Source organism: Melopsittacus undulatus, chromosome 5, assembly GCF_012275295.1.
Source record: "Melopsittacus undulatus isolate bMelUnd1 chromosome 5, bMelUnd1.mat.Z, whole genome shotgun sequence".
Taxonomy (NCBI): domain Eukaryota; kingdom Metazoa; phylum Chordata; class Aves; order Psittaciformes; family Psittaculidae; genus Melopsittacus; species Melopsittacus undulatus.
This window is the reverse complement of record NC_047531.1, coordinates 13,647,078-13,672,481: the sequence shown is the minus strand read 5'-3', so window position 1 is coordinate 13,672,481 and position 25,404 is coordinate 13,647,078. Positions and strand designations below refer to the sequence as shown.

The 25,404-nt window shown below is 35.7% G+C and overlaps 1 protein-coding gene across 2 annotated transcripts in view; it reads left to right on the top strand.

The window, feature by feature from the left end:
* Nucleotides 1–19,551, top strand: part of IMMP2L (inner mitochondrial membrane peptidase subunit 2) — a 473,442-nt gene extending 453,891 nt beyond the window's left edge. Inside the window, exon 5 of one of the 2 annotated variants that reach the window (XM_031053614.2) lies at nucleotides 18,707–19,551. In XM_031053614.2, the coding sequence (XP_030909474.1) occupies nucleotides 18,707–18,826 (120 nt within the window). In that variant the 3' untranslated portion in view covers nucleotides 18,827–19,551. The remainder of the gene's footprint in view (nucleotides 1–18,706) is intronic. The other variant, XM_005154293.4, reaches the window with a different exon arrangement.
* The last annotated feature ends 5,853 nt before the right edge of the window (nucleotides 19,552–25,404 follow it).

Below are 25,404 nucleotides of genomic sequence, written 5' to 3'. Positions count from 1 at the left end.
TGAGCTTAAAGTCGATATAAAAACCCAGATTTTTTTAGCCTAACTGTAAGCCTTGAACAGAGACATCCAAATTAATATCACAGATTTCCAGCCTCCCTCTACAGGCAATAGAGAAAATGGGAAGAGCAACACAGCTTACTGCAGGTCTACATCATTATGTCAAGTTGTTTTGCATTGGTTGACTTCAGAAGTTTGAATGATTTTCAGTTTAGTCTATGAATTAGGCAGGAGAATCCAAGCTTGCTGAATTTCTGTCAGGGTTTCAAGAGTATATTGTGAGAGGGTGTAGTAAATAAACAGTATAATCAGTCTTTTTTAACCCCAAATTTCATATCTAGATGTTTTCTCAAACTCAGTTTTCTTATGATAACTTCCTAAATTTATATGTATTTTAAACTTCTTCAGCTATCATTTATACCATGATCCCTAGTCATTGCTCTCTCACATTTGTGTTTTGTGTTTATCAGAGCACAAAGTATTAATTGCCAAGTTAAATCAATCTTTTTCATATGTCTCACTTCAAGACTTGAATTATGTTAATTTGGGGCTATCAAAAACTGTAAGGTATTTGATTTATTATCCTTCTAGCATTCAAGCACCTCTTTTTTTGGATCAGAGAGGTGTTAATGTAGACAGTCTCTCTAAAGAAGGAAAGGTTGCAGAATGTATTCCAAATACAGAGAAATTACTTGAAGTTTTTCTCTGGTCATTACCAGGGAACTTTTTCTATGTAAAACCATGTATCCTTGAATTAGGAAAAAATGCAACAGTATTAGCCGTGGATAATGGTAATAAAAATCTTTGAATGTCTCTCTTATTCTACCCAAGGAGCTCTGAATAGAGCCTACATATGATTCCTTTTGTGGATATTTCTCCATATGCTTCAACAGATTGGATCATACCAATGGGTTAAGACCAGTGTCCATTGAAACAAATGCAATTATATCCCTTAAATCTAATAAACTCTGTATCAGGCTTGTAAATTTAATGGTAGTCTGCACTATATTCTAATAGCTGTCTGAGTCTAATGCCTGTGAGGCAATTGGCTGCTCACTACTCATATCTTGTCTTACATAAACGGACAGGAGATTCAGAAATTTCAGAGTGCTCCTCTTTGTTTACATGAAACTTTGTTTTTGTAGATAAATAAGTCCCTCAGCTCATCAACACTTTTTACAACTGAAATGAAATTTTAGTAGCATTTACATTTCTGTAATAGAAATACAGATATTTCAGGTTGTTTTCTTTGGTTGGTTGGTTGGTTGTTTTTTTGTTTTTGTTTTCTGGGGCATTTTTTTGTTTGTTTGTTTTGGTTTTGTTTTGTATTATTCAAAAGCCTAGAAGTCCACTAAATATTTTCCTGCTATGAATAGGAGTATGTTTACCTAGCACTTCAGTAAGTACCATGAAAAATAGTGCCTGTGTACTAGTGACATTCACAAATCTCATGCATTTGCTGCAAGTTCTTGTGTTTCTCAGGTAAGTCATGACAAGCTGCAGAATTGTTACATGTCATACCTATTGGAAATAACAGTCCTCATCAAAGCAAGATGCAGTGCAATACTAGACTGTCATCTACCTATGTCAGAGTAATAGTAACTCTTAAGCCTTGCTATTCACACTGCTCTTTAAGTTGTTAAAATTAATAAGATTCAAGAGGCGGAGTTTGGCATACACTTTTTACAATCTTCCATAAATCTGGTTTTGTTTTGTTTTTTTTTTATTTTTAATTTTTAAACTCTCATTTTATAGAGGAAATTAAATAAATCTTAGGGCTAGATTCAGGTGCGCTTATACATGAAGAATAGCACTGCAATTATCTTCACTAATCAGTCTGAAGAAAGGTTACAGACTCCAGTCAATGTTCAGATTACATCTGAAATTAAGACAGTGAGAAAGTCACAGCTCAGCGTGGCTTATATGCAACATGTATCATGATTTTAAAAGAATTGAGATATTTATTATTGGCTCTGTGTAGTTTTGTTTTCACTAGGAAATACCAGTGGCAAGAATTAGTCTCTCAAAAAGCCTTAAACATTGTAATAATAATAATCAAGAAATGATGAAAAAAATACCAGGTTTTAATTCTTATTTTTCTATACTTGTCTGTTTAACAAAGATACTCTTATTTTAATTTAGACATTTTATATTAATTTGGTTTATTGTCATCTACTTGTCTTTTTGTAGAATAACAAATTGCTATTAACAGAAATAATGTTGATGTTTTTGGTAGCAAGCACATTTTCAAACACTCCGCACTTCAAGTGACTTATTTGTGAAAAATAAAGGTCATGTCATGTTTTTCGCTATCTATTTTAAAGGCAGTTTTTATACTACACTTCAAAGGCTGGGGAGTTTTCAGAACCTTTACTGTAATCCTTGCCATACTCTTAGAATAGCAAAACAAAAAAACCCCTCACACCGAAGCTTTCCCTGTGGGTGAGATGTCATGAGAAACTTGTTGACTCCTGACTGATACAATGTGACACACTCCAAATCCAAAAGTATTTTATATAGAAATGCCATAGTGCATCATGTTAGTGTTTCTGCCAAACAGAGAAAAAATAAGGCTTCATGATCATGTCGGTTACCTTTTCTGTTCAAGTAAAGGCTCTCTTACATTGTGACAGTGGCACTTGATACCAGAGAAGTTGGAGGACACAAGCTGAGTAATTAATGATCTTCTAGTGTTCAGGTGGATAATGTCAGTATGTTGTGAACTAGGAGGGAAAAGTACTTGTGGTGGCAGAAATTTTAACTGTTTTCAAAGGAATAATAAAAATGTCAGTATTTAGTGATCAACAGCACCCATGTATCAAGCATAAATTTATCTGTCAGGCTGTCATCTGAATGCTGTTGCTGACATGCCTTTAGGATCCGATCACAACTTACGTATAAGCTATCATTTTTAATTACTTACAAATAGTTCTACTGAGCATGTTTCAGAATTTTAATATTTTAAAGCTTTTTCAAAAAAACTTAGTAAATAGCGGTTAATTTTGACATGGTGCTAAGTAAGATATATCAAATGATAATATCAAATAGGCTCAGTGTTGTTTGTGTAGCAGCAATAAATTTAAAGTAAACCACAATTTGACGTAATAAAGATTCTGATATCTCATTTTTAATAGCTTCATGTCTATGATGCTCAACAAAAGGAGTATTTTACATGTATTTTGTACTTATGTAAATGAGTATGTACAATGTACTAGGGAATGGAAAGGCACTGATTTTTTTTTTAGATTATCAGAGCTTTGGGAAGAATATTTCAATTGCTCTGTATGTATATTTTGATGTACATCCTGTCTAGCATTTTCATCAGCTCAAGTGCTTAGTTTAGCATTTTCAGAACTTAATTAATTATTGAGAAGCACTGATAGTAATGCTTCTCAGTACAGGCAAGTAAGAACTTTAAGTAAACGTAGGAGCCATAGGGACTGGGCAAGAAAAAGTTTTACTTAAGATGTATTACATGTTAAGTAATACATGTTAAATGAACATAGGTATTACAACCTCAACATTTGAAAGCCAAAAGCGTTAAAGCTTCTTTAAGCACTAAAGCTAATAACTGAAGCCAGCAGAAATATTATCCCTGAGAATAAACCAGTTTTATTTTCTATTTTCTGATATATTTTCTGGATAGTTGCTATGGCATATGAAATATATGTTCTACAAATTTCTGTTTATTTCATCTGTCTTTTGAGGAGAATCTTAAGTTCTCTTTAAAAAGCCTTACTTTTCATGATTGAAAAGATGACCATAGCAATTTGCTTTCATTACAATCAGACAGGTGAGATGGCTTTCCTGAATCTGGATGAGGTTTGAAAAAGTAACAAGGGAGATAGGACATGCCTCATTAATCTCAATCAATGTCTAATCTAGGGTGGTGTTCTTTGACCAGAGAATTAAATATTTGTTCGTGTGACTCAGAATTTAGCTTTTTTTGTTGGAGAATTTTTAGCTGAACCTGGAAATTAATCTGTTTTGGAAATAATTTCTGTAACCTCTATCATCCATTCTGCTTGTGATTATGCCTTGCTCTCCAGCCTTCCTCATAAAAGAGTGGGGATTTGGAGTGGATCCCCTTCCCATTACATAATGGAGCTAGGCAGCAGAGAGTTGGAACCAGAGATGACTGCTGCTCTGTCCAGCAATGGAAGAAGGTTGGTAGAATTTTCCACCTAGGGAATGCTACTAGCAAGTAACTAGAAAGCCTTGAAGATGGATAATTGAGGCCAGCTGGAGGTTACCCCCTTTCTTGGCACACATATAGGAAGGGTAACAGGGTTTCCAGAATGGAGAAGTCACTCAGGAGTTACAGCGAGATTTACCAGGGAGAAAAATGTCAGGATCCTACCCAGAAATATCTACATACCTAAAAATTTCTTTACACAAATGTGCACTAGAGAGCTTTGCTGTGAGTAGCTGTGAATTAATTTCTGCAGAGATCTGGTAGAGAATATGAAGAAAGGCGGTGTATAATATTCTGAGATTGTAAGAGAGCGCTGCCCTGCTGCAGGACAGAGCAACCGCTACGTTGGACTCTGCTGTTGCAATGGATGCTAAAGGTTATTCTTGCTAAATATAAATTCCAAGTTCTTAGCCTCTTACTTAATATGTTAGTCCTACTTTGGAATGTTTTCCTGTTGCAGCTAATGCTCACTGAATTTATCTCATTACTGAAGTTTGGGGAGGAAGTCTGACTTCTAATTTCAGAGATCAGGTTGTTCAAGCAACTCTAAAGTCTGGGTGCTATCTACAGATTCCTTTTTCTTTTTTCCAACTCTCTTGAGAATTTGGCCCTGCATTTGTTTATTTTTCATAAGAGCCACACTTTCCTTTGACATTAGATACTAACATCCATCTTTAGGGATGGCATCATAATTTTGGCTCATTACATGTATTTGAGTCGTGGGTAAGATCATGTCCTCATGTCTGCAAGCATACAGTGTGGCAGCCTTCAGTTTGAGACCGATTCACTCTTCAAATGGGTTAATGGTGCATACCACCAGAGAATGAGACTTCTGAGGACAAGGCCACTTCAGAATGACCTCTGTCTGTATGTGACTCCAAACAGCATAAAAACTTAGGTCACTGTGGGAAATTTGGAAAATGTGGGAGCCCTTCTTTACAAGTTTGGGTGGGTTTTGCTTGTTCAAGAATAATAAGTGTTATACTCACTGAATAAAAAAAATACCCTATTTTGGAAACAAGAATGTGGAGATCTTACCAAGCTCAGAAAAGGGTGATTAAAATGTGCAGTAGTGGAAGAACAAAGATGCTACAGGCAGGTTGCCAGACCTCCATTGCAAAGCAATTGCAATGGCCATCTTTCCATTGCCTTTACCTATAGCTGATGAAAATCTAGTACTCTAAAGCAAGCTAGAAGATGAACTGTTCATAATGGTCTCATTAAAATATGGATCATGTTTTCAATCTACATTGAGTTCTAAGATCCTGAAGCAGAAAAAACAATTCAGTAAATGTGTAGAACCATATTTTCTCCAGAGCAGGCTGATGAAAATGCATCAGAGTAAACTGCACATTTCACTGCTGCTGTCTCCTCAGCTAATTTTATATAGTACTTAGATATCCAGGCATTGTAACAATGGTGATGGATATACAGTCTGCTGCTGACCAAAAATGTGATTTCTGACCCCAAAATACTGAGGTACAAAATAAATGCTGCCTTTGCAGCATATTTTGGATGAGATAGTCTTACAAGGGAAGCACTTAAAAGGAATTTTAATTATGTTGTTTTTCTTATGGGAAATGAAAGAACTCTGTGTAATGAATTAATTTTAGTGGTGTTAAAGTTTAATACTTAGATCTTTCAGATCTAGAATATGTTAATTCTTTTCCTGCACCTGTGACCTGGCAGTCCCATGTGTTTAGGGTAAAATAGACTAATAGCTACATATAATCTGAAACATTAAGTAATTTAAAAGGTTTAATAAATCTGGATCATCAGTTCACTGGAAATTGTATTAATATTATTTTATTTTACTTGATTTAGCATTGTGCTCCAGTATTCTACTTGAATTTTTAATTTCAGCGTATGGTTTGCTGAACTATGATTTGATTACAACTATGAAATAATATTTTATTGAATACACAGTCAACTGCATTCATTAGTCTTTCTTTTCTGAATGAGAAGGCATAGCAGCCAGTAGTTTCCTGTGACATCTGAGATACCATAAAGTACCTCTTTAGTCCAATTAACTGGTCCTCTAATGTAATGGTCAGGAAATTCATATGTGGGTTCCTTCTGTCATTCCTTGTTTTTCTGATGTCCACATAATGAAGGGATGCTCTGTTACCCTGCCCCTCCTTTGGATCAGCCTACCTGGGCTGCCAGGTGAATAGGACAGGCCTGCTGGCTGGATCTATCATGTCACTTTGCTACCAAATTGCCTTCTCGATAAGCATATGTGCTGCCTCAGGGAGAGAATTTTCTGTGGAGAATTAATCATCTCACATGAGATGTGCAGTCCTTGTAGACTCAGGACTACAAGCAAGAATTGCAACTGTATTTGATTGAGAACATGAATCTTATTATGCTTCTGCTTTATGTTTGCAAAGCTTTTTTTTTTCCATAGTAAAACCTGCAATGCCATTATCTTAGGCTAATCAGGAAAAAACTGAAGAAAAGAAAAAGTGAATATGAAGAGGACTAGTGATGTGGGCTGCGGAAATCATAATAAGTATATAGTGCAAATTATTTAATCATAATTTCTGTTACAAAGTGAAAGGATAGCTATATGATTTGAATTATATTAAGAAACCTTGTATTTTGACAATTATCACAGTATCATAAAAACAGAGAATGCTAAATAATAGTAAGATTGACTAGAAAAGAAACAATAAATTTGAGATTTTGTTTTTTTCCAAGTAAAGTAAAAGCTGGTTTAGTACATGTTCCCCATGGTTTTAACAAAAAATGCAAAGTAAATCAGATAAAGACAAGAAAGGAAGTATTTAAGCATTTTAAATTCATAGCTATTATTATAGCTATAAGAGGGAGAAAAATCTTTGTATATTTTAAAAGAATTTATGTGGGGTTTTCTTCCAATAAATCAACTTGGGGAGATTATGTATACACAATTATCTTAATGAAATGTACCATTTTAGATGAGCTCTAACTATCCTCACACAAAGACCTCTATTAAACAGTCTTTTATAATTTTAATAACATACCATGCAGCTGTTTAATGACAGTTTGATATCCTAGCTACTCATTGAAAATTTACTCCCCATTGCTTTTCATAAGCTCACATTACCAACACAGTGTTTTCTTGAAGTTGAATTTTTTTCTGTATGCCGTTTTGGATGAAAATATAGGCAAGCCTAACAGTAGGAATTTTTGAAATGTTTAGTTAGGTGCAATAGTGTATTGAACAGTCATCTTTTTAAGGTAAGAAAAAGCTGAAATTATTCTTAACAGTTTTGCAACAATCTCATTTGTATCAGGCTAAAGCTGTTGAAATGTGTGAGAAAAGCTGTGATTAGGCTGACAGATCTATTTTCTGAACATATACACTATTGTCACTGAAAATTTGTGAACAATTCTCCTAGCTTTAGAAAAGGTTTGTTTTGCCCATTAACAGTTGTGATATCATAATGTGTTGTACCATTTTGTTTTAATTAAGATATATTTTCACACCTATTCCTTTGAACTTTTCTGGTTATTGCTGGTCTTCTTTGTCTTTTGTGTTGTTTTGTTTTTTCTTACCTTAGCATTAGATAATTATTGTCAGGTGATCTTGTCAGACTGCCAGGTATGTGCCAGGTAAAATCTAAGGCACTGAACCTTCCCAAACAGCTGGGGTCTGCTGCTCCTAGTGCTTACTTGATGGGACCACACAGGCTGGAGCTTTTCCTAACAGCAGACAAGGCAACAGGGGGATAAGATGTTCTCCATGAGATCTCTTAGTGTCAATACTTAGACCTAAGTTCATAAGTAGCCCTGATTTTCGAACTATGAGATCAGGTACTTTGCTCAGCTTTTCAAAAGAGTATGAAGAATGTAAAATAGGTGCCAGAGGTAACTAATATGTGAGGGTTTTTTCACATCACTTGTTTTAGCAAATTTGAGTATATCTAGAAATTGAAGCTTACTGTTTGCCTTCTGACAGTAGAACTCCTCCCTTTCTTTTTTTCCAATCTTAAATGAATCTGAAACACCTCTCCCAGCCTGAGTGCATATGATCTCTGGTGGCACAGTCATACTTTTGGAAATTTGGTGAAATGTGATCTGTCATCTAGGTTTGTTTGCTCAGCTTTGCAGTACTACGCATTCATCATTAGGGCCTGCATCTGTGAGCACATGGTGGAAACAAAACAGGAATATGCCAAGGCTTTTCCCCATATTGCACAGAGCATCACAGTAACTCTCTATGCCAGAGCAGTGCTGGGATGCCTCTGTCTAGCTCTCCTGGAAGAACAAAACACCACTGGGAAGGGGTGATGGAGCAAAGGGCATGGTTCCATCTGCTTGAGCACCAACCCATGGGGATGAATTAAGTTTATGGAGAGAGATGACAAGTGTGGACTCTGGGTACCTGTGTGTGAGTGACACCTCAGAACTGCTCTGGGATTCCTTCACTGTGCTGATGTATTTGGCAAATCATAGAATCATAGAATAGTTAGGGTTGGAAAGGACCTTAGGATCACCTAGTTACAACCCCCCTGCAGGGACACCATCTTTAGAATGAAGCCCTAAATTCATGACACAAAACAGAACAAAACTGGGAAAAAAAACTTAATTTGTAACACACAGCATTTCTGCATAGTGTCCTAAGCATTCAGTTAGGAAAGACAATGCACATAATATTAGTGTAGTAAACTCAAAAATGTCACTAAGCCTGACATTCTTCTGACTCTTGGTACTGACATAATATGCTGCTGAACAGGAATTCACATTGAAGGCTTTTATGTATTCCTGAATAATTAATATGCATATATTTGGGATATAATTAATACTTTCTACTTGAATATAATAAATGCGTTTCAATAATTGTTTCCTCTCGATTTATTAGTTCTTAAAATGTTGAATTGCAAATATATTACTGCTTTTTAATGTAGGACTGCTTCATAAAAGCTATTAGTACATTTTGTTCTTCTGTTGAGTTATATGGCTTAGTGACAATCCTATTTAGCCTAGAATTTTTTGTGCATCACCCAGTGAAACATTAAAAAGCTTTTAACTATTAAACAATATTTATATATATGCAGCATACAAAGAACATCATACTGTGCACTAAGCAAATTCTTTCACCATTCTGTTACTAAAAATCTAAACTAAATAATAGATTAGTTTGTAAATCTTTTTGTAGATCATAATGGTTTTGTTAATCATAAGCAAGAAAGAAAACTTTCTAAGGATGCTGTACTTACTGAAGATAAAAGAGTATTAGTGCTATGTTATATGCTAACCTCTGTTTTAAAAAGATGTCTTTAGAAAACACAGAAGAAAAAACTGTGAAGGAGTGAATAAGTTAATTAGCTGTAGTATCTCTTGCAAGAATACATCCTTAACAGTTCCAAGAAAATGCATTGAGATAGAATTCAGGTCACAGAATACTTTTATCAACCCTGTTACTGTATTTAATTTAGTCAGTGGCATTGACAGCTGATTTCTTTGTTAATTGAATAAAAAAATACACTATACTGAATTCCTTTAAATCTGCACTACTATTGTGAATGTAAATTATGGTTCAATGCTAACTAGTTCCTGTCTGCACAAACTATAGAAGAATCTGAGATGTGAAATGCATTCTGTTTATATTGACCATTTCCTTCCTCTACCTCTTTTGTAACTTTAGGTTTAACACAGGCATGTAGATATGATAGAACAGATGAAAATGCAACCCAATTATTTTGAACTTTAGTACTTTACTTTTTTTTTTTTTTCAATTTAATCAGTAACCTGAACTTTTGTTACAAAGCACTGACTGTGCTCACCTCTTCTGATATGAATAGCTTAATTGCGAAACCATGCTGGATTGGAACAGTCACGATTGTTACACTAATTTCAGGCAGATACTCTGTGCTAACATGCAAATTTTATTAATTCTGGGTATCATCCACTGCTTTTGAAATATATCTCTCTCTTTTACATCTTATTTTGTGATTATGTCTGTGCATATGTTTAGTAGATGTGCATCCCTTTTGAGTGTCTATTTTCACTGTTTAAAACTTCTTAAAATAGTTATCATTGATATGATAATTTCAGATTTTTAATAATACATTTTCTATCTCAATGGACATGTCTAAATTTGATAACTTTAATAAGGACCTTTACTGATTCAACAATAAATCTGTGAAGGATAAACACATATGGGATGTTTTATCTATAGCTAGAGCTGCTGCTTCAGCTCTCAAACTAATGGAACCATAATGGAACACTTACTAGTAAAATTAATGGGCTGCATTCTTTTCCTTGTCATTAGATCTATATGGCTGCCTTTGGTCTGAATTGTTCATTTATGAGAGGAAAGAATGATGAAGATGCTAGGATTTTTCTATGTAGTTTAAAGGAATCCATCACTTTTTTTTTTGTATTCATGAGCTAGTTAGCATTTTATGCCAACCTTCACTGAGCCAATGTAAGATAAAGAACATCTGCTTTGGTATAGTTTTATGAACAAAATAATCTATTGATTCTCATCTTTGTATTATTCTTGCATGCATAAAAGAAGGAGGTCAAAGATATTTGTTTCTTCTGCCATTGTTCATTATCCCAGATACTTCTACTAGAGAAAGTGGTTTCTCTGGGATTTTACTGTAATCCACAGGATTTTATTTTTATTGAACCTTTTTCCTTGTACTGCAGTTGATAGTAGTTCAACCATGTACAGAAAATGAAATGCAGTAGCAATCATGTTAACTTTCTATTAAAGTATGGATTTTTTTGAAAAAACTAATTTACTGGGAGAATTTTCTTTGAGACCATTTTACACCAGAATCTAATGTCAAAACCCAGTGCAACAACCTTTCTTAAAGATAAGCAACCTCATTTGACATAGATAGCTATCCCACACTGTATATTGTTGTTATCATTATAGCTGAAACCCTGCATAGTTGCCTAAGCATTTTTATCCTGAGATTTTCTTTGAGACTTTAGGGGCTGAAATATTGTAGAACTTTTTTTTATCCTTTCTCATTAGCCTGGTCCCTTTACACACACTTTTGAACGTCTACAATTTTGGCATTCCTTATCTTCCAGAATTTCAGTATTGCCAAACTATAGCTAACTGCCTAATATGATGTAGTTAGCAGGGCTATGACCTACTGGATCTGAAATATTCATTAAAGCTGTATGTCTGCTCAAATGGCACCATCTATAAACCACCCAGGATTTCTCCATATTAGAGGATTTTTCACCTAATTTGTATTGTCACCTTTCAGAACCTCTGTGGGGAGTAGCAAGTATCCAGACATCAAAGTATAGTCTGAATAGACGTCAACTGCTACAGGGCTACACCCTCCTATCCCCAATGATTTTGTTTTATGAAACAGAAAATGAGAATAAAAACTTGAATACATCTGATGTTCCATATTGCTGAGCATGTGAAATGCTGTACATAAAGCTGCTTTACTAACCTGTCCATTATAAAAAAAGGAAAAGTAATAAGAATGTGTTACTGCAGAGAATAGAAAGCGTCATTTGTAACACTGTGATTGTTTACAGTTTTTTATATCTTTTTGGTTTGAGAATTATTTTGTGTGTGTGTGTTTGAATGTTTTATCATTGGCCATGGCATTTGGAAGGCCTATGCAAGGTTGTTAAAATATAACTCAGCTTAAGGAACCAAAGAAAAAGTGCCTCTTGAAAAACAGAGGCTAATGTAAGCCTTTAAAGCTGTGATTTTCTGGCTGCCTGTTGCTGAAAATTTTGAAGGTTATAGTCTATGGCACTTTTAATCTAGGTCTGCTTCTAGTTTTTTTGGGTAGCTCGCGTTTTTCCTTTCCAGTGGTATTTTAGAGGATTTATATTATTTAAACACTTATTAAGAGTCCAGGAGACAAAACACAAATGAGTATTGAAAATTTTCTAGGGTTAACCATGATGAAATGATTTTTCATATGGTATTTTTTTTAGTATTTCTTCTTTAGAATAAGTATATTTGTATTCAATTACTTGCTCAAGTACACCTTCAGAGAGGATTGTTGATCCAATGTTAGGGATTACTGCTATGCTTTTATTATTAACTTTCTATTATCTTCACTTATTATTATCTTCTGTGACTTATCTAGATATTCACACATTTGTTATAGTACTTTATACTTTGTAATATGATTATTACAGTATCTTCTGCAAGAAGGATGTACAAGTTTCATACATATTTCATGTTTTTATTGAAATAATTGCATTAAATTTCAGTCACAGTTCCCCCAAATCAAAATATATTGTAAGAAAACATTAAAATAGACTATTTCATTTTCTTCTTTTCTGGTTTTGAATGTTTGGAGTTTTTTTGGCAGTAGAAGAAAACATGAAACCAAAATGTGTTTATTAAGATTACATCAAAATCACAATTTTTGTTTAGGAAAAATACAAAAAGAAATATCAAGTCAGGAGAAGATAAACTTTCTTTCCTTTCTCTACTTAAGGAGAATTTATAGAAACTCAATTAGAAAACCAGCAGTAATATAGTGGTTATGTTGAAATGAAAACTATGTTGAGAGCAAAAAAGTGACCTTGCCTTATATGAGAAGTCACCAATTCACAGCTGCATTAAAATTCTAACAATTTACAGTATTGTACTTGGACTGATAATATGATTATTTCAATTACAATGGTATTACCATTTGCACTTTAAATTGTCCTAAGGTTGGCAGCAACATCCTCCTCAAAAGGGAAAATGGTGGTTTAGTATGTTACTGGCATCCATATTTCTTCACGTGTTTCTTCTTTTTGTCTTGTTCTTGCTTTATTAATTGTAAACATCCCTTTTTATCTGTATTGATTATATATTTTCTTTTACATAAGTTAGTACACTCCTTGTTCTCCTCCAATTTTTTTTTTTCCTCTTTGCTAGTCTTAAAACCTCTGTCCAGCTCCCTGGTCAGTTGTTTTTTTAATGATCATTCCTAGTTTTTTTATAAGCCTGTCTTCTCCCATGCCTATACTACTATAAACCATGTTATTATGTCAAAGTCATAAATATTTCACTCTATACAGAATAATTACTTTTTACTGTGTATGTAAAAGCCTTGATTATACCACAAGTTTATGTAAATATAAACCCATATAAGTCATATAAGCAAAACTGTAACAAATTAGGCAATAGTCACCTGCTCATTAGAAAAACTGCTGCAGCTAAACAAGCTAAATCAAATCTCCAGGCAGGCAAAGTTCAGGCAAAGCCTGAAAAATTAATCTTGAGGCCTTGCAGAATTGGTGCAAGGTCTACCAATACTGGCTTACAGGGCTACAATAACAACTGGACTAATATTCTTGCATTGACTCTTGTCTTTTTGTCTTGTTATCACTTCTAATTAGCAAACTGCCTAGTTAAACTTGCATTTTCGCTTCTGCATTGCTGTTTCTCAGGTTATATTCATTGGTGTTGTACTTACTTGTTTTAATGTTGTTACAGAATTTGAAATCTTGGCTATTTAAACTAAAGCAAAATCACCAAAGGTTCGAGGAAAAAAGAAACAAGGAGAAATATATGGGTCACGCTCCTATTGTGAACTCACAACTAGGAGCAGCAGTACCTGAATTCAGCAGGTTGGGTAGACTCTATCCTGACAAAGCTGAGAATACCCTTGATAGCATCACATCCTTATCTGGACCTGGACTTACATAGAGGTTTTGGTGTGCGCCACTGCAAGCTACATCTGTAGAAGATTCTTGCACAGTCTGCATGCCATTGTGAACTGGGTTAGAAAAGTCATCATGCTAAGCAGCAGTGATGGTATCAAATGGCAAACAGACAAGAAGAGGTGTAGAGTACAGTCTGTAAATGAGTATTTTAAAATGATACAGTTTAGAACTGGGGGGAGTGATAATAATATAATCTTCTATACTAATAAAGGTGCATTTATCCCAACCTGTTAGGACAGAACGAGCAAGATAGTTGTAAGTACCAGTGCAGCAATATCAAACTTAGGCTTATCTTTCCCTAATGCAGTACCAAAACTAATCAGTCTCCATGCAACTAACTTACTAACAATGAGCAGACTCTGAAGGAATATGCATTTATCACAGTAACAGTGTCAAAACAGTATTACTCATTCAAAACTTAGTTTGCAGGTAAAATTGCTGCGTTAACAGAATGACTTCTCAGTTATTAAATATTTAAAGATTAAACAAAAACAAAATTAATGCCTAAAGAGCTCAGGTTATGGACAATAATATGGATTCAATTCAATGTAGTATCTGTTGTTGCCACAGTAAGAATGATAAATAGATCATAATGTAGAAATGAAAATCAGCTATTTAGATTGCTGGCATCTCTTACTCATGTCTGTAAATGAAATATGATTCTCAAAGAATTTGTGCCTGTAAAGCTTTTTCTTATAGTTAATACAGTGTTTAAAGGGAGAAAACTTATTTTCTTAAGTAATGAGAGTAAATAATTCTTTATGGGAGCTGATTAATCTCTTTTTGTTTTTTTCAATAGATTATTTCAGAATTTCACTGTTGAGATGGAAAGTGTAGCTCTCAGTTCACCCTCTGTCCATATCTAACCTTGATGAGGGTAAACCCATTAACAAGGGCAGGTTATTCTCTGAGAACAATTCTGTTCTTCCTCAGTGAAATTCATGGCTGCTGTGGTAACTACAGCATAATAATAGGCAACGGACAAAAGTTATCAAGGTTGTTTGCAGAAGTTAAATGTCAAAGTGCTTTTAAAGTGAGCCTTGAAGTTATAAAAGAAGCCATATAGCATCAGTGTTGTATGTTATTTAGTAAAGACTTCCATCAACCAACAATACCTGTTTTTCCTTTTTAGCACTAGTCAGGTTGTCCTGTAAATCAGGTTTATAGGAAGAATATTTCTTTATTAGTTTCAAGTCAGATGATGGTCAGTAGAAGTAATCCTCTGGGCAAAATTAGTCCCAGCTTCAGCTTCAAACAAGTTTTGATTCATTTATTATATTCTCAGTATGCGTGAGAACCCCCTGCTGACATCAGTAACAAGCAGTGCATGGAGAAAAACAGAGCTTTGAAAGTGAGATGTTATTTGTGTTTGAGAAGAGTATTTTAACATTTTTCTTTGTACTAATGCTGTCACATTTTATATACAGTGGTGGGGTTTGCTGTGGTTTTATATTTTGTCACCAGCCTGTAATGTGTGTGCCATCATGCTGTTTATTCAGGGAACACATCCCTATGGTAATATTACATTTGCAGACTGCTTTATGGTATAATTAAGGTAAAGGATATTGTGAATTCCATAAATATCAAATAAACTACATAGAATTGTGTCAAGACTTAAAAAAACCCAGCTAAATCCTAGCAAGAAAAGAGTTATAACTTAGCAGCCTGTCCTTTGCCTAAGTGCAGGAAAAAAGCTGCAATGGATCTGGGAAACAAGTGATCCCTGTAAGGGATCAAGCAAGTGAAATATGATGCTTGACTGCAATTAGAGTGATCTACTTCAGATTCTTTTAGGTATCATGGGTTATTAAGTAACCAAATTATATTCAAGTAATTCAGCACCTGCTTCATCAAGCTACAGAATATGGAATTAGATATGGACCACTTCAGTTTCACTGATTTGATTATGTAGTGGAGAGAGACTGGTGAATATACATTAATCCTATGAAACAAAATTAAATCAAGAAAATTAGCTGAAGATATTCCTAGGGGCCTATTTGGTGTCTGTTTGCATGAAATGCTGGATTACCTGCTTACTGAAATAACTTTTTTTTTTTTGTGATGACAAATGGAATGGAACTGAAGAACTGAGTTTACATAAAAATTTAAGCAGCAATGTACAGGTTCAAATCAGAAATCTATTTAACTCTGACAACAAGCAGTACCAGATCATTAGGGCATAAGAACAGAACAAGTATATAATATTTCTCTCTGTGTTTCCTAATGTGGAATATAGCGACTACACTGTTACTTTGTTTATTTTCAATTGTGTGTGGTGGACTTTGCTTCTATTATTATTTGAACCAGTTTTTTCTGTTATTATTTTCTGGTCTCTTCAGTATCCTGTATAATGTATGCAAGTATAGTGTAGTCATGCACACTCTGAAAAAGGATGTTTTTAAAATTCTTTAAGATAATGTCGTCTGATGTTTCCTCATTCTTATGAGAAATTATGACACAATAGGCAAATAAAGCCTATGCATTCTTTATCTGTGCCATTCTAATTTTATAGGCTTCTGACCATGTTGTCCCTTTATGAGTCTGAATTATTTAATCTTTTTGCATATAGAGATATTGCAGTATTTCTAACCATGTTTTTGTCCTGTTTGTAACTTTTCTATTGGCACTTCATAGTCAGTGGGAAGCTTACTCACTTTTGTCTCCAGAAGAAGTCTGAACAAGTAATGTAAGATGCAGAAGTTTATCCTACAGGCTTTTCAAAATAAGAGAGATTAGAACAGGGGTGGAGCAGTTGACGTCATCTACCTGGACTTGTGCAAAGCGTTCGACACTGTCCCACATGATATCCTTGTCTCTAAATTAGAGTGTCATCAATTTGATAGGTGGACCACTCGGTGGATAAAGAACTGGATGGATGGTCGCACTCAAAGAGTTGTGGTCAACGGTTCAGTGTCCAGCTGGAGACCAGTAACGAGTGGTGTCCCTCAGGGATCGGTGTTGGGACCAGTCTTGTTTAATATCTTTGTCGCTGACATGGACAATGGAATTGAGTGTGCCCTCAGCAAGTTTGCTGATGACACCAAGCTGTGTGCTTCTGTTGATACACTAGAGGGAAGGAATGCCATCCAGAGGGACCTTGACACACTTGTGAGGTGGGCTGATGCCAACCTCATGAAGTTTAACCATGCCAAGTGCAAGGTCCTACACCTGGGTGGGAGCAATCCCAGGCACAGCTACAGGTTGGGCAAAAAGGAAATTCATGGTAGTCCTGCGGAGAAGGACTTGGGGGTGTTAGTCAATGAGAAAATGAACATGAGCCAGCTTCGGTGTGCACTCACAACCCAGAAAGCCAAACGTATCCTGGGCTGCATCAAAAGGAGCGTGACCAGCAGGTCAAAGGAGGTGATCCTGCCCCTCTGCTCTTGTGAGACCTCACTTGGAGTATTGTGTGCAGTTCTGGTGTCCTCAACATAAAAAAGACATGGTATAGTTAGAACAAGTCCAGAGGAGGGCCACGAGGATGATCAGGGGACTGGAGCACCTCCCATATGAAGACAGGCTGAGAAAGTTGGGGCTGTTCAGCCTGGAGAAGAGAAGGCTGTGTGGAGACCTCATAGCAGCCTTCCAGTATCTGAAGGGGGCCTACAGGGATGCTGGGGAGGGACTCTTCATTAGGGACTGTAGTGGTAGGACAAGGGGTAATGGGTTGAAACTTAAACAGCAGAGGTTTAGACTGGGTATAAGGAAGAAATTCTTTACTGTGAGGGTGATGAGGTACTGGAATGGGTTGCCCAGGGAGGTAGTGAACGCTCCATCCCTGGCGGTGTTCAAGACCAGGTTGGATGAAGCCTTGGGTGATATGGTTTAGTGTGAGGTGTCCCTGGCCATGGCAGGGGGGTTGGAACTAGATGATCTTCAGGTCCTTTCCAATCCTAACTATTCTATGATTCTATGATTAATTTAAATATTAGGTATAGACATTGAAAACCTGTCTTATTACCTCAATCTGAAGATATGACTATACAATTTTCAGCTATTCATAGTCTAGCCATTTCATACCATTATTTGGAAAGACCCTTTCTTGTCTTTTTCTTAATGTTTTCTAAACAATTTGTTTTTCTAATCTATGTTACCTGTAAGTGATTCCTTTGTAAGCAATGTCAATATTGACTTTGATTTTAATTTCTTGAAGTAAAACATTGATGAATTAATATTATTGAAATAAATTAATAATAAATAACATGGTAAAATATGTTTACAAAACATATGAGTGAAGCATAGAAATCCTAGAACTTCAAAATATTTGATCTGTAGATGTGTTTCAAATAGTTCTATCTCAAATACTTTTTCATCCTCAGGGAAATATTTATGATTCATAGTCATTTCCATTTTGGTTGGAGACAAAATAGAACTTCGAAGGACAGTGATAAATGGAAAGTACAGAATGTTTAGAAAAGCCACTATCTTAGTGTGGTTAGTGTACATAGTTCAAATTCAAGACACAGGTTCTGTTTAACTTATTCAGACTAGATACTTGAACCCTGTTCTGCCATATCCAGAATAATTAACAACCAAAAGCTTTAGGTGGATTATAGAATGCCTCATCTGTTTTGACTAGCTGTTTCCCTTGCACCTGAGGAAACATTCCCAGTTTATGTTTGTTACAGCCAGTACATTTCAGCAAGCTGTTTTGAGTTTCATAAAATGTTTTATGTAAAAAATTATTATCTCTGAAGCAGTTTTCCTCTTGTTACATGCATGAGATGCTCTTCTTGCATGCGGAGTTCTCTACTTTGTATTCTCTCATTGCTCTATCAAATCATAATGTGCTTTGTATTTTCCACATTTTATTTTATTTTTTTTTCCTTTTTCAGTATTTAAAGATTTCTATGGTCTACATTTTGGTTACAGGTGTCTCTTGGACTTTTACATGCTCGAGCTACTCATATCCTCTGGCCTCCACAACGCTGGCAGAAGTTACAGCCAGTGCTTCCTCCAGAGCGCAAACCACTCCAGAGAGAGCAAGAGTGATCTGAATATTCTGACAGAAAAACATTTATGTTTAACCAGGAAGAGTTGCAGTGGTTATACCATGTCCTGTAAGAGATTTTGCCAAGAGTTTTTTAACATTAGGTACGCTATCAGCAAATACATGTGACATCTTCATGTTAAAATGCCACTGTAAGTGTAAAGTTTTTTTGGGGGTTGGTGGGTTTTTTTGTTTGCTTTGTGTTTTTGGTGCATTTTATGTTATTTTACTTTGAAACAATTGGTTGTAGAATGTTTGAATGTTCAAGTTTTCTGGGAGCAGTAAAATGCTTTGATTTACTATGTCTGTACTCATGCTTGTCTGGATAAGAAATTATTAAAAAATTATTAACACCTTCAAGAAAATATCTTTTACATTCATCTTGTTTCTTTAGTAACTGAATAGAACCTTTAGTGTCATAATTGATTGCATATGGAAAAAAACCAACCCAAATACATAATCATCTTTTGGATTCTCCTATAATTTCTAATACTGAAGAATCAGTACTTCTCTAGCTGAAAAGTTAATCATATGTTTTGTTTGTTTTTTTGGGGTTTTCTTTTCCCCAAAAAGCTAATGAGATTTTTTTTTTTCTTTTAGTGCAGTTTGTGTTTAGTATTAAGCTGAATAGGTATTACTTCTTTTCAATTTCTCTTCCAGGAGTGTTTTACATAGTCATTCTTTGTATATCTTGCAGAAGTATGTTTCAGTCAAAATATACAAATTATATTGTGGTATCTGAAGGTAATGTTTCTTTATTTCCTCAAGAATAGTAAATAATTGTTAGTATTGATTACCATGTTTCTTTGGAACTATGTAATTAGTTTATAAACACTATACAATTAATACTATAAATATGTAATTAATATTATAAATATACCGTGAATATGCAGTAAAGCTTCTACACACATTATACGTGAAAATTATTTGAATAATGACACTTTTTCAGCTGCAAATTAATATCAGCTAGCTTATTTTAATATTTACTGATTTTTTTTTAAATCACACAAAGGATATTTGAACATTTCAGCTAAAATCATGCAATTATCAGAACAAGATGAAAATAAGTCTATAGCTGTTTGAAGACATGCGTCTGCATATTGGTTAGGTGACAGGTTCAATCACCATGAAAACTCTGTATTACTCCCTAACCTTCTTAAATGCTACAGCTCTTCTGACTCTGAACACTTCCATCTGTGGCATGTTCTCTTTGTTTCAAAAAGCTGTTATATAGGAGTCTGAACTCATATTAGTTAAAACTAATGCTTTTTGTTTGTTAATCACAGTAAATTCACTATTAGTTTGATTGGCATAGGATGATTGAAAACAGTAGTTTGCAATGTGTTTTTTATTCATTAAGAAAATTGAAATTATTTAAAGAAATTTACTGCAGTCATAATTAATATTGGTGACAAAGATACAAGTACTTATTCAAAAGGACAGAAACAAACATAAAAAGAAGTATTACAAAATGAGATTAGATCAGCTTTATTTCTCTTGGTTGTTCAGATCTTCATTTCCCTTCTTTCCACTAATTCAGTCCCTCTCTCCTCCTCTTCTTGATTATTAACTGGGCAGAAGTTCTTACATATATTGACAAGCTGGAAAATGCGGTTGGCTGTTCTGATTCACTGGTATGTGTTATACAAAACTAGTGCCAAAGTCATCAACAAAAACAAAGGCATTTGTTCCTCACTTATTACCTCAGTGATATTTTTCTGTTCATGTTATCCAAACATGCATTCTGCCTGGACATGTGCGCACACACATAATGTTACATACATATGCACATCAACATAGGTATAACCGTATACATGTGACACACAACATAGGCATATCCACTCTGTACTCATATAAACAGAAATGGCTCCAGCAGCCTCATCTTCTTGCTGACTGATAAGAAAGAAAACACACAAGTGGGAAATATATAGAAATATATACAGTGTGGAAGCCTGCAGGGGGGTTGGACTAGATGATCTTTTGAGGTCCCTTCCAACCCTTGGGATTCTGTGATTCTGTGATTCAGTGCAGTACCACTGAAATTTTAAAACTTATTCATGTTACAACAGAGAATAATTTGTTCAGCATAATCTGGTCTGAAGACAATTATCTTATGACTTAAAGGGGTCCTACTGCATACTGGGACCTGGGTCTTTGTTGTCCCCAGGCAAAGGTGTACACACACAAATGAGTCTCCAACCAAATAGCACTCTCAGCAGCTGCCTGGGACCCCACAATGCCTCATGTTCACTTCAAGGGATACCTTCACCCCACCTTCTAGGCCATGTGCCCCACTCACCTGCTGGTCCAGCTTGGTGCTGGCCAGTGTTATTCACCAGCAGTGCACACGCATTGCACTCCATGCTGGCACCATGGTCACATGGGCCTCCCCTAGTCTGCCCCAGCTAGTGTCACTCAGACCTTCCCCATACATGCACATAGTCCAGGGAGCTCTGCACCCAGAAAAAAACTCTGAAAATTGAGTTTAATTAGAACGTGAGACTCTGCACTGATCAGGTTCAGGCATCAACAGACTAGCACCTGTTTATGTGTGATCGACTCTTTTCATGCCCTTCTCTCTCTCTTTTTGCAACTTTGATCCACCACAAACCACCCTCATTCCCCTCACTTTGGTCCCCCCTAAATACCCCACAAGAGTTGTACAGTACTGGAATGCTATTCCCTGCACCTCACAGCAACCCCCATACCCATAGGCAGTGTCACCAGTCTGTGGTGCAACACAGACAGCCTCCCCACTGACTTCTCATGTTCACTGTCCCCCATAATGGCTGTGAGGATGAGACTTTCACAGTCTGCTGACTCCTGTAATAGCCACAGAGGAGATAAGTCATGGTATTATTTGGCTTCCCCCAGCTGCCATCACTCCTCTGGGCTGTCTGTGTGGAGACCAGCTCTTTATCACGTAAACTTATATAGGCTATGAAAGTTTAAATTTCCCAGGTACTCAACTGTGACATGCCTCAAGGAATATCTATTAATCTTTATTTACATACATATATTTATAAATATTTATGAATTTATATGAATATATAAGATATATATGATGGAATTTAGGATATGCCTATTAAGTCTGAGGATGTTACAAAGGTTGTAAAGACTGCCATCATTTTGGAGAATGGTATTAGACTGCAGTGGTCTGAATTCAAGAATTATGAGTAGGGAGTCTGGTGGAATAATTACTCATACGCATGCTGGATTAAGTTGAAAGAAAATTTGGAGATTATAGTAGAATGCAGTTGAGCATGAGTCAACAACATCCTGTTCTGAATAAGGAAAATAGCACACTCTGTAAGCAGCAGTACAGACTGTAAACACAAGAAAGAATATTCCTGCTTCATTCATCTGCAATATGATTTTAGGCACCAGATTCAGAGAAAAAAACGAAGAACCAACTGGAGTCTTTAGAGGGAAACAAAAAAAAGAAAAGAAAAGAGAAAGCAGAAAAAAATGTGACCTGTGAGAAATGTTGGAAGAACTTGGATTCATTCAGTCTGGAGAGTCTGAAGCACAGTCTTCAAAGTCATGAAAAGTTTCTGTAAAGTATAAAAGTATCATTGATTCTCCAAGTCCATCATGTACAGGAGGAGAACTAAGACTTACTGTGCAACAATAATACTTTCAGGTAATACATGGAGAAAGAAACATTTGAATTTTAAAAATAATAAAACATTGGAATAGATTATTGTTCCTTGCAAGTTTGTATCTTTTTATTATAAGGACTGTTTGTACTTTGAGGCAGGAGACCTTGATATCCGTGTCAGCTATTATACATTCTCTGATTGGGTACTTTGTGATGGGTAAGCATCATAGTGCCTTTGATGCTAGGCAGGCAGGCAGTTGCATCAAAATTTGCTTCCTTTAGATTCCTAAGATGCATTATATGCAAGCCGAACAGTATCAAAGTAGCCTCATGTACCACTTTCTGGTAATAAGCATCTAAGGAACCCAATTCCTGAAAACAAACTATTTTGCTACATATTGGCATCATATTATCCTTTTAAGATAATGATTTAACATGAAGACTAGCAATCTGCCATGGCATGCACAAAGCTGCTCAGGTCTGAAGCCATTAAAAAATAGATAATATAGAGCAGAACTCTCCAAGGAAAGAAAGGCAAAGCCAAGACAATAGATTGTGCTTTAGTAAGCAGTTTGTGCTGTCTCCTTGTTAACCCTAACAAAATAACACACCAGACATCAAAGATTGCATCTAAGACATACAAACTGAAAGTAACATAGTAACATCAAGTGATGACAGGTATTAGCTGATTTTTGGGTTTCACGAATATTTTTCATTCCTTTAGATTTGTTTACCACTAAAATCAGAAAGAGCTCTGAATACTTCCAGCATATTACAAGTAAAATATCTGTCAGAGGCATCATTTCTTGGGAGTCTAGCAGCTGATGAACCTGCATGCTCTTGTGCAACTTTGGTATTTCACTATAACACAGAATAACCCTCTCTTTTTGGAAAATTGCTATCATTGCTATTATGACCAAGAAAATTATTGCTTTCTTCCTTCTCACTCCAACATGGTCTATTCTTCTTATGGTCTATTAAGCATATTGTCCAAGGGCATATAAGATAATCATGATAGGTTTGGAAAAAAAGCAGGATTTCTTAGATCACACTCTACATTCTTAGCAGTAAGACTTGTCATTCACTATAATTTCTTGTCTTGTGCAATTATTGCACAAATGTACCATATATGATATAAAACACAAATCTAAATGAAAGAAAAAGATGAGCAAAAACCAAAATTCTAAGTAGACATCTTAGCCCTACACTGTTATATGGTGACAGGGAAAGATGAATCTTTTCAGAACTAAGGCTTTCTGTGCAATAAGGACATACTAATAATGAATGATGTAGAGAATGCCCTTCTTCTGCAAATTCACCCACATGGTGGTTGCTTAGGGGATAAACTGGGAACCCCAGAGACAGCAGAGCTGAAATCATAGAATCATAGAACAGTTAGGGTTGGAAAGGACCTCAAGATCATCTAGTTCCAACCCCCCTGCCATGGGCACGGACACCTCACACTAAACAATGTCACCTAAGGCTTCATCCAACCTGGCCTTGAACACTGCCAGGGATGGAGCATTCACAACCTCCCTGGGCAACCCATTCCAGTACCTCACCACCCTCACAGTAAAGAATTTCTTCCTTATATCCAGTCTAAACCTCTGCTGTTTAAGTTTCAACCCGTTACCCCTTGTCCTATCACTACAGTCCCTAATGAAGAGTCCCTCACCAGCATCCTCCTCAGCATCTGTGTAGGCCCCCTTCAGATACTGGAAGGTTGCTATGAGGTCTCCATGCAGCCTTCTCTTCTCCAGGCTGAACAGCCCCAACTTTCTCAGCCTGTCTTCATATGGGAGGTGCTCCAGTCCCCTGATCATCCTCGTGGCCCTCCTCTGGACTTCTTCCAACATTTCCATGTCTTTTTTATGTTGAGGACACCAGAACTGCACACAATACTCCAAGTGAGGTCTCACGAGAGCAGAGCAGAGGGGCAGGATCACCTCCTTTGACCTGCTGGTCACGCTCCTTTTGATGCAGCCCAGGATACGGTTGGCTTTCTGGGCTGCAAGCACACACTGAAGCTGACTCACGTTCATTTTCTCATCAACCAGTACCCCAAAGTCCTTCTCTGCAGGACTGCTCTGAATCTCTTCTCTGCCCAATCTATAGTTGTAGAAATCCTCATCCATGCACCTGTACTCCTTTTCAATGATTCCTTTGTGCGAAATGAACACACATATTATTAGGTCTGGTGACACAGATGCAAACTTAATTTCATCTAGTGTTTTCCAATGTTTTTTAATTAAAAAAATAAATCGTAGCTTATTGGGGAAGTTCTAACATTATCTATTGTGCCTTTTAATGCTGTGGATTTGTTTAGTTTTTAATTTGTGAAATAAAAGAGAAGTCAGAAGCTGGTTTATGTAATTGCTCTGCAAGAGATTTTAAAGCAGAACATTACATGGAAAATATTGCCAATACTCAAACTATATCACCATCCAAATATCATCTTGATTGGAATTTATTCAGTGTGTTATTGAATGAGTGCCTCACATTTGGATGATTTGGTAACTAAAAACCTGAAGGTGTAGAATATTAAAAAAAATGCAGCAGCTATATATGAATATCAGGTTATCCTGATTATACAGCAAAAAAATTTAATTTAAAAAAATGCTTAATTTGTGATAACTTGTTGGAAGTGTATTAACCCACCACATCATGTACTATCTTTCTCATCCTACTCACAAATGTGTCAGCATTTTTTTTAACATCTAACCTTTTCTCATACCCTTCTATTAAATGTCAAAACTCAATTTTACATTCTCTGGGAGCTAAAACATGCCACCATCATTTTTTAAAAAACACATTTCAATTAATAAATGAAACATATAAAAGCATTTTTGAAGCATTCCCTACAGTTTTATCCATTTAATTACAAGGGTTAATCACAGAGATGGTTTTGAGTTTTCTGCAGGACAGTAATGTCTCAGGATCTAAGATCAGGCTACCGTACTTAACTTTTTAACGTGCTTT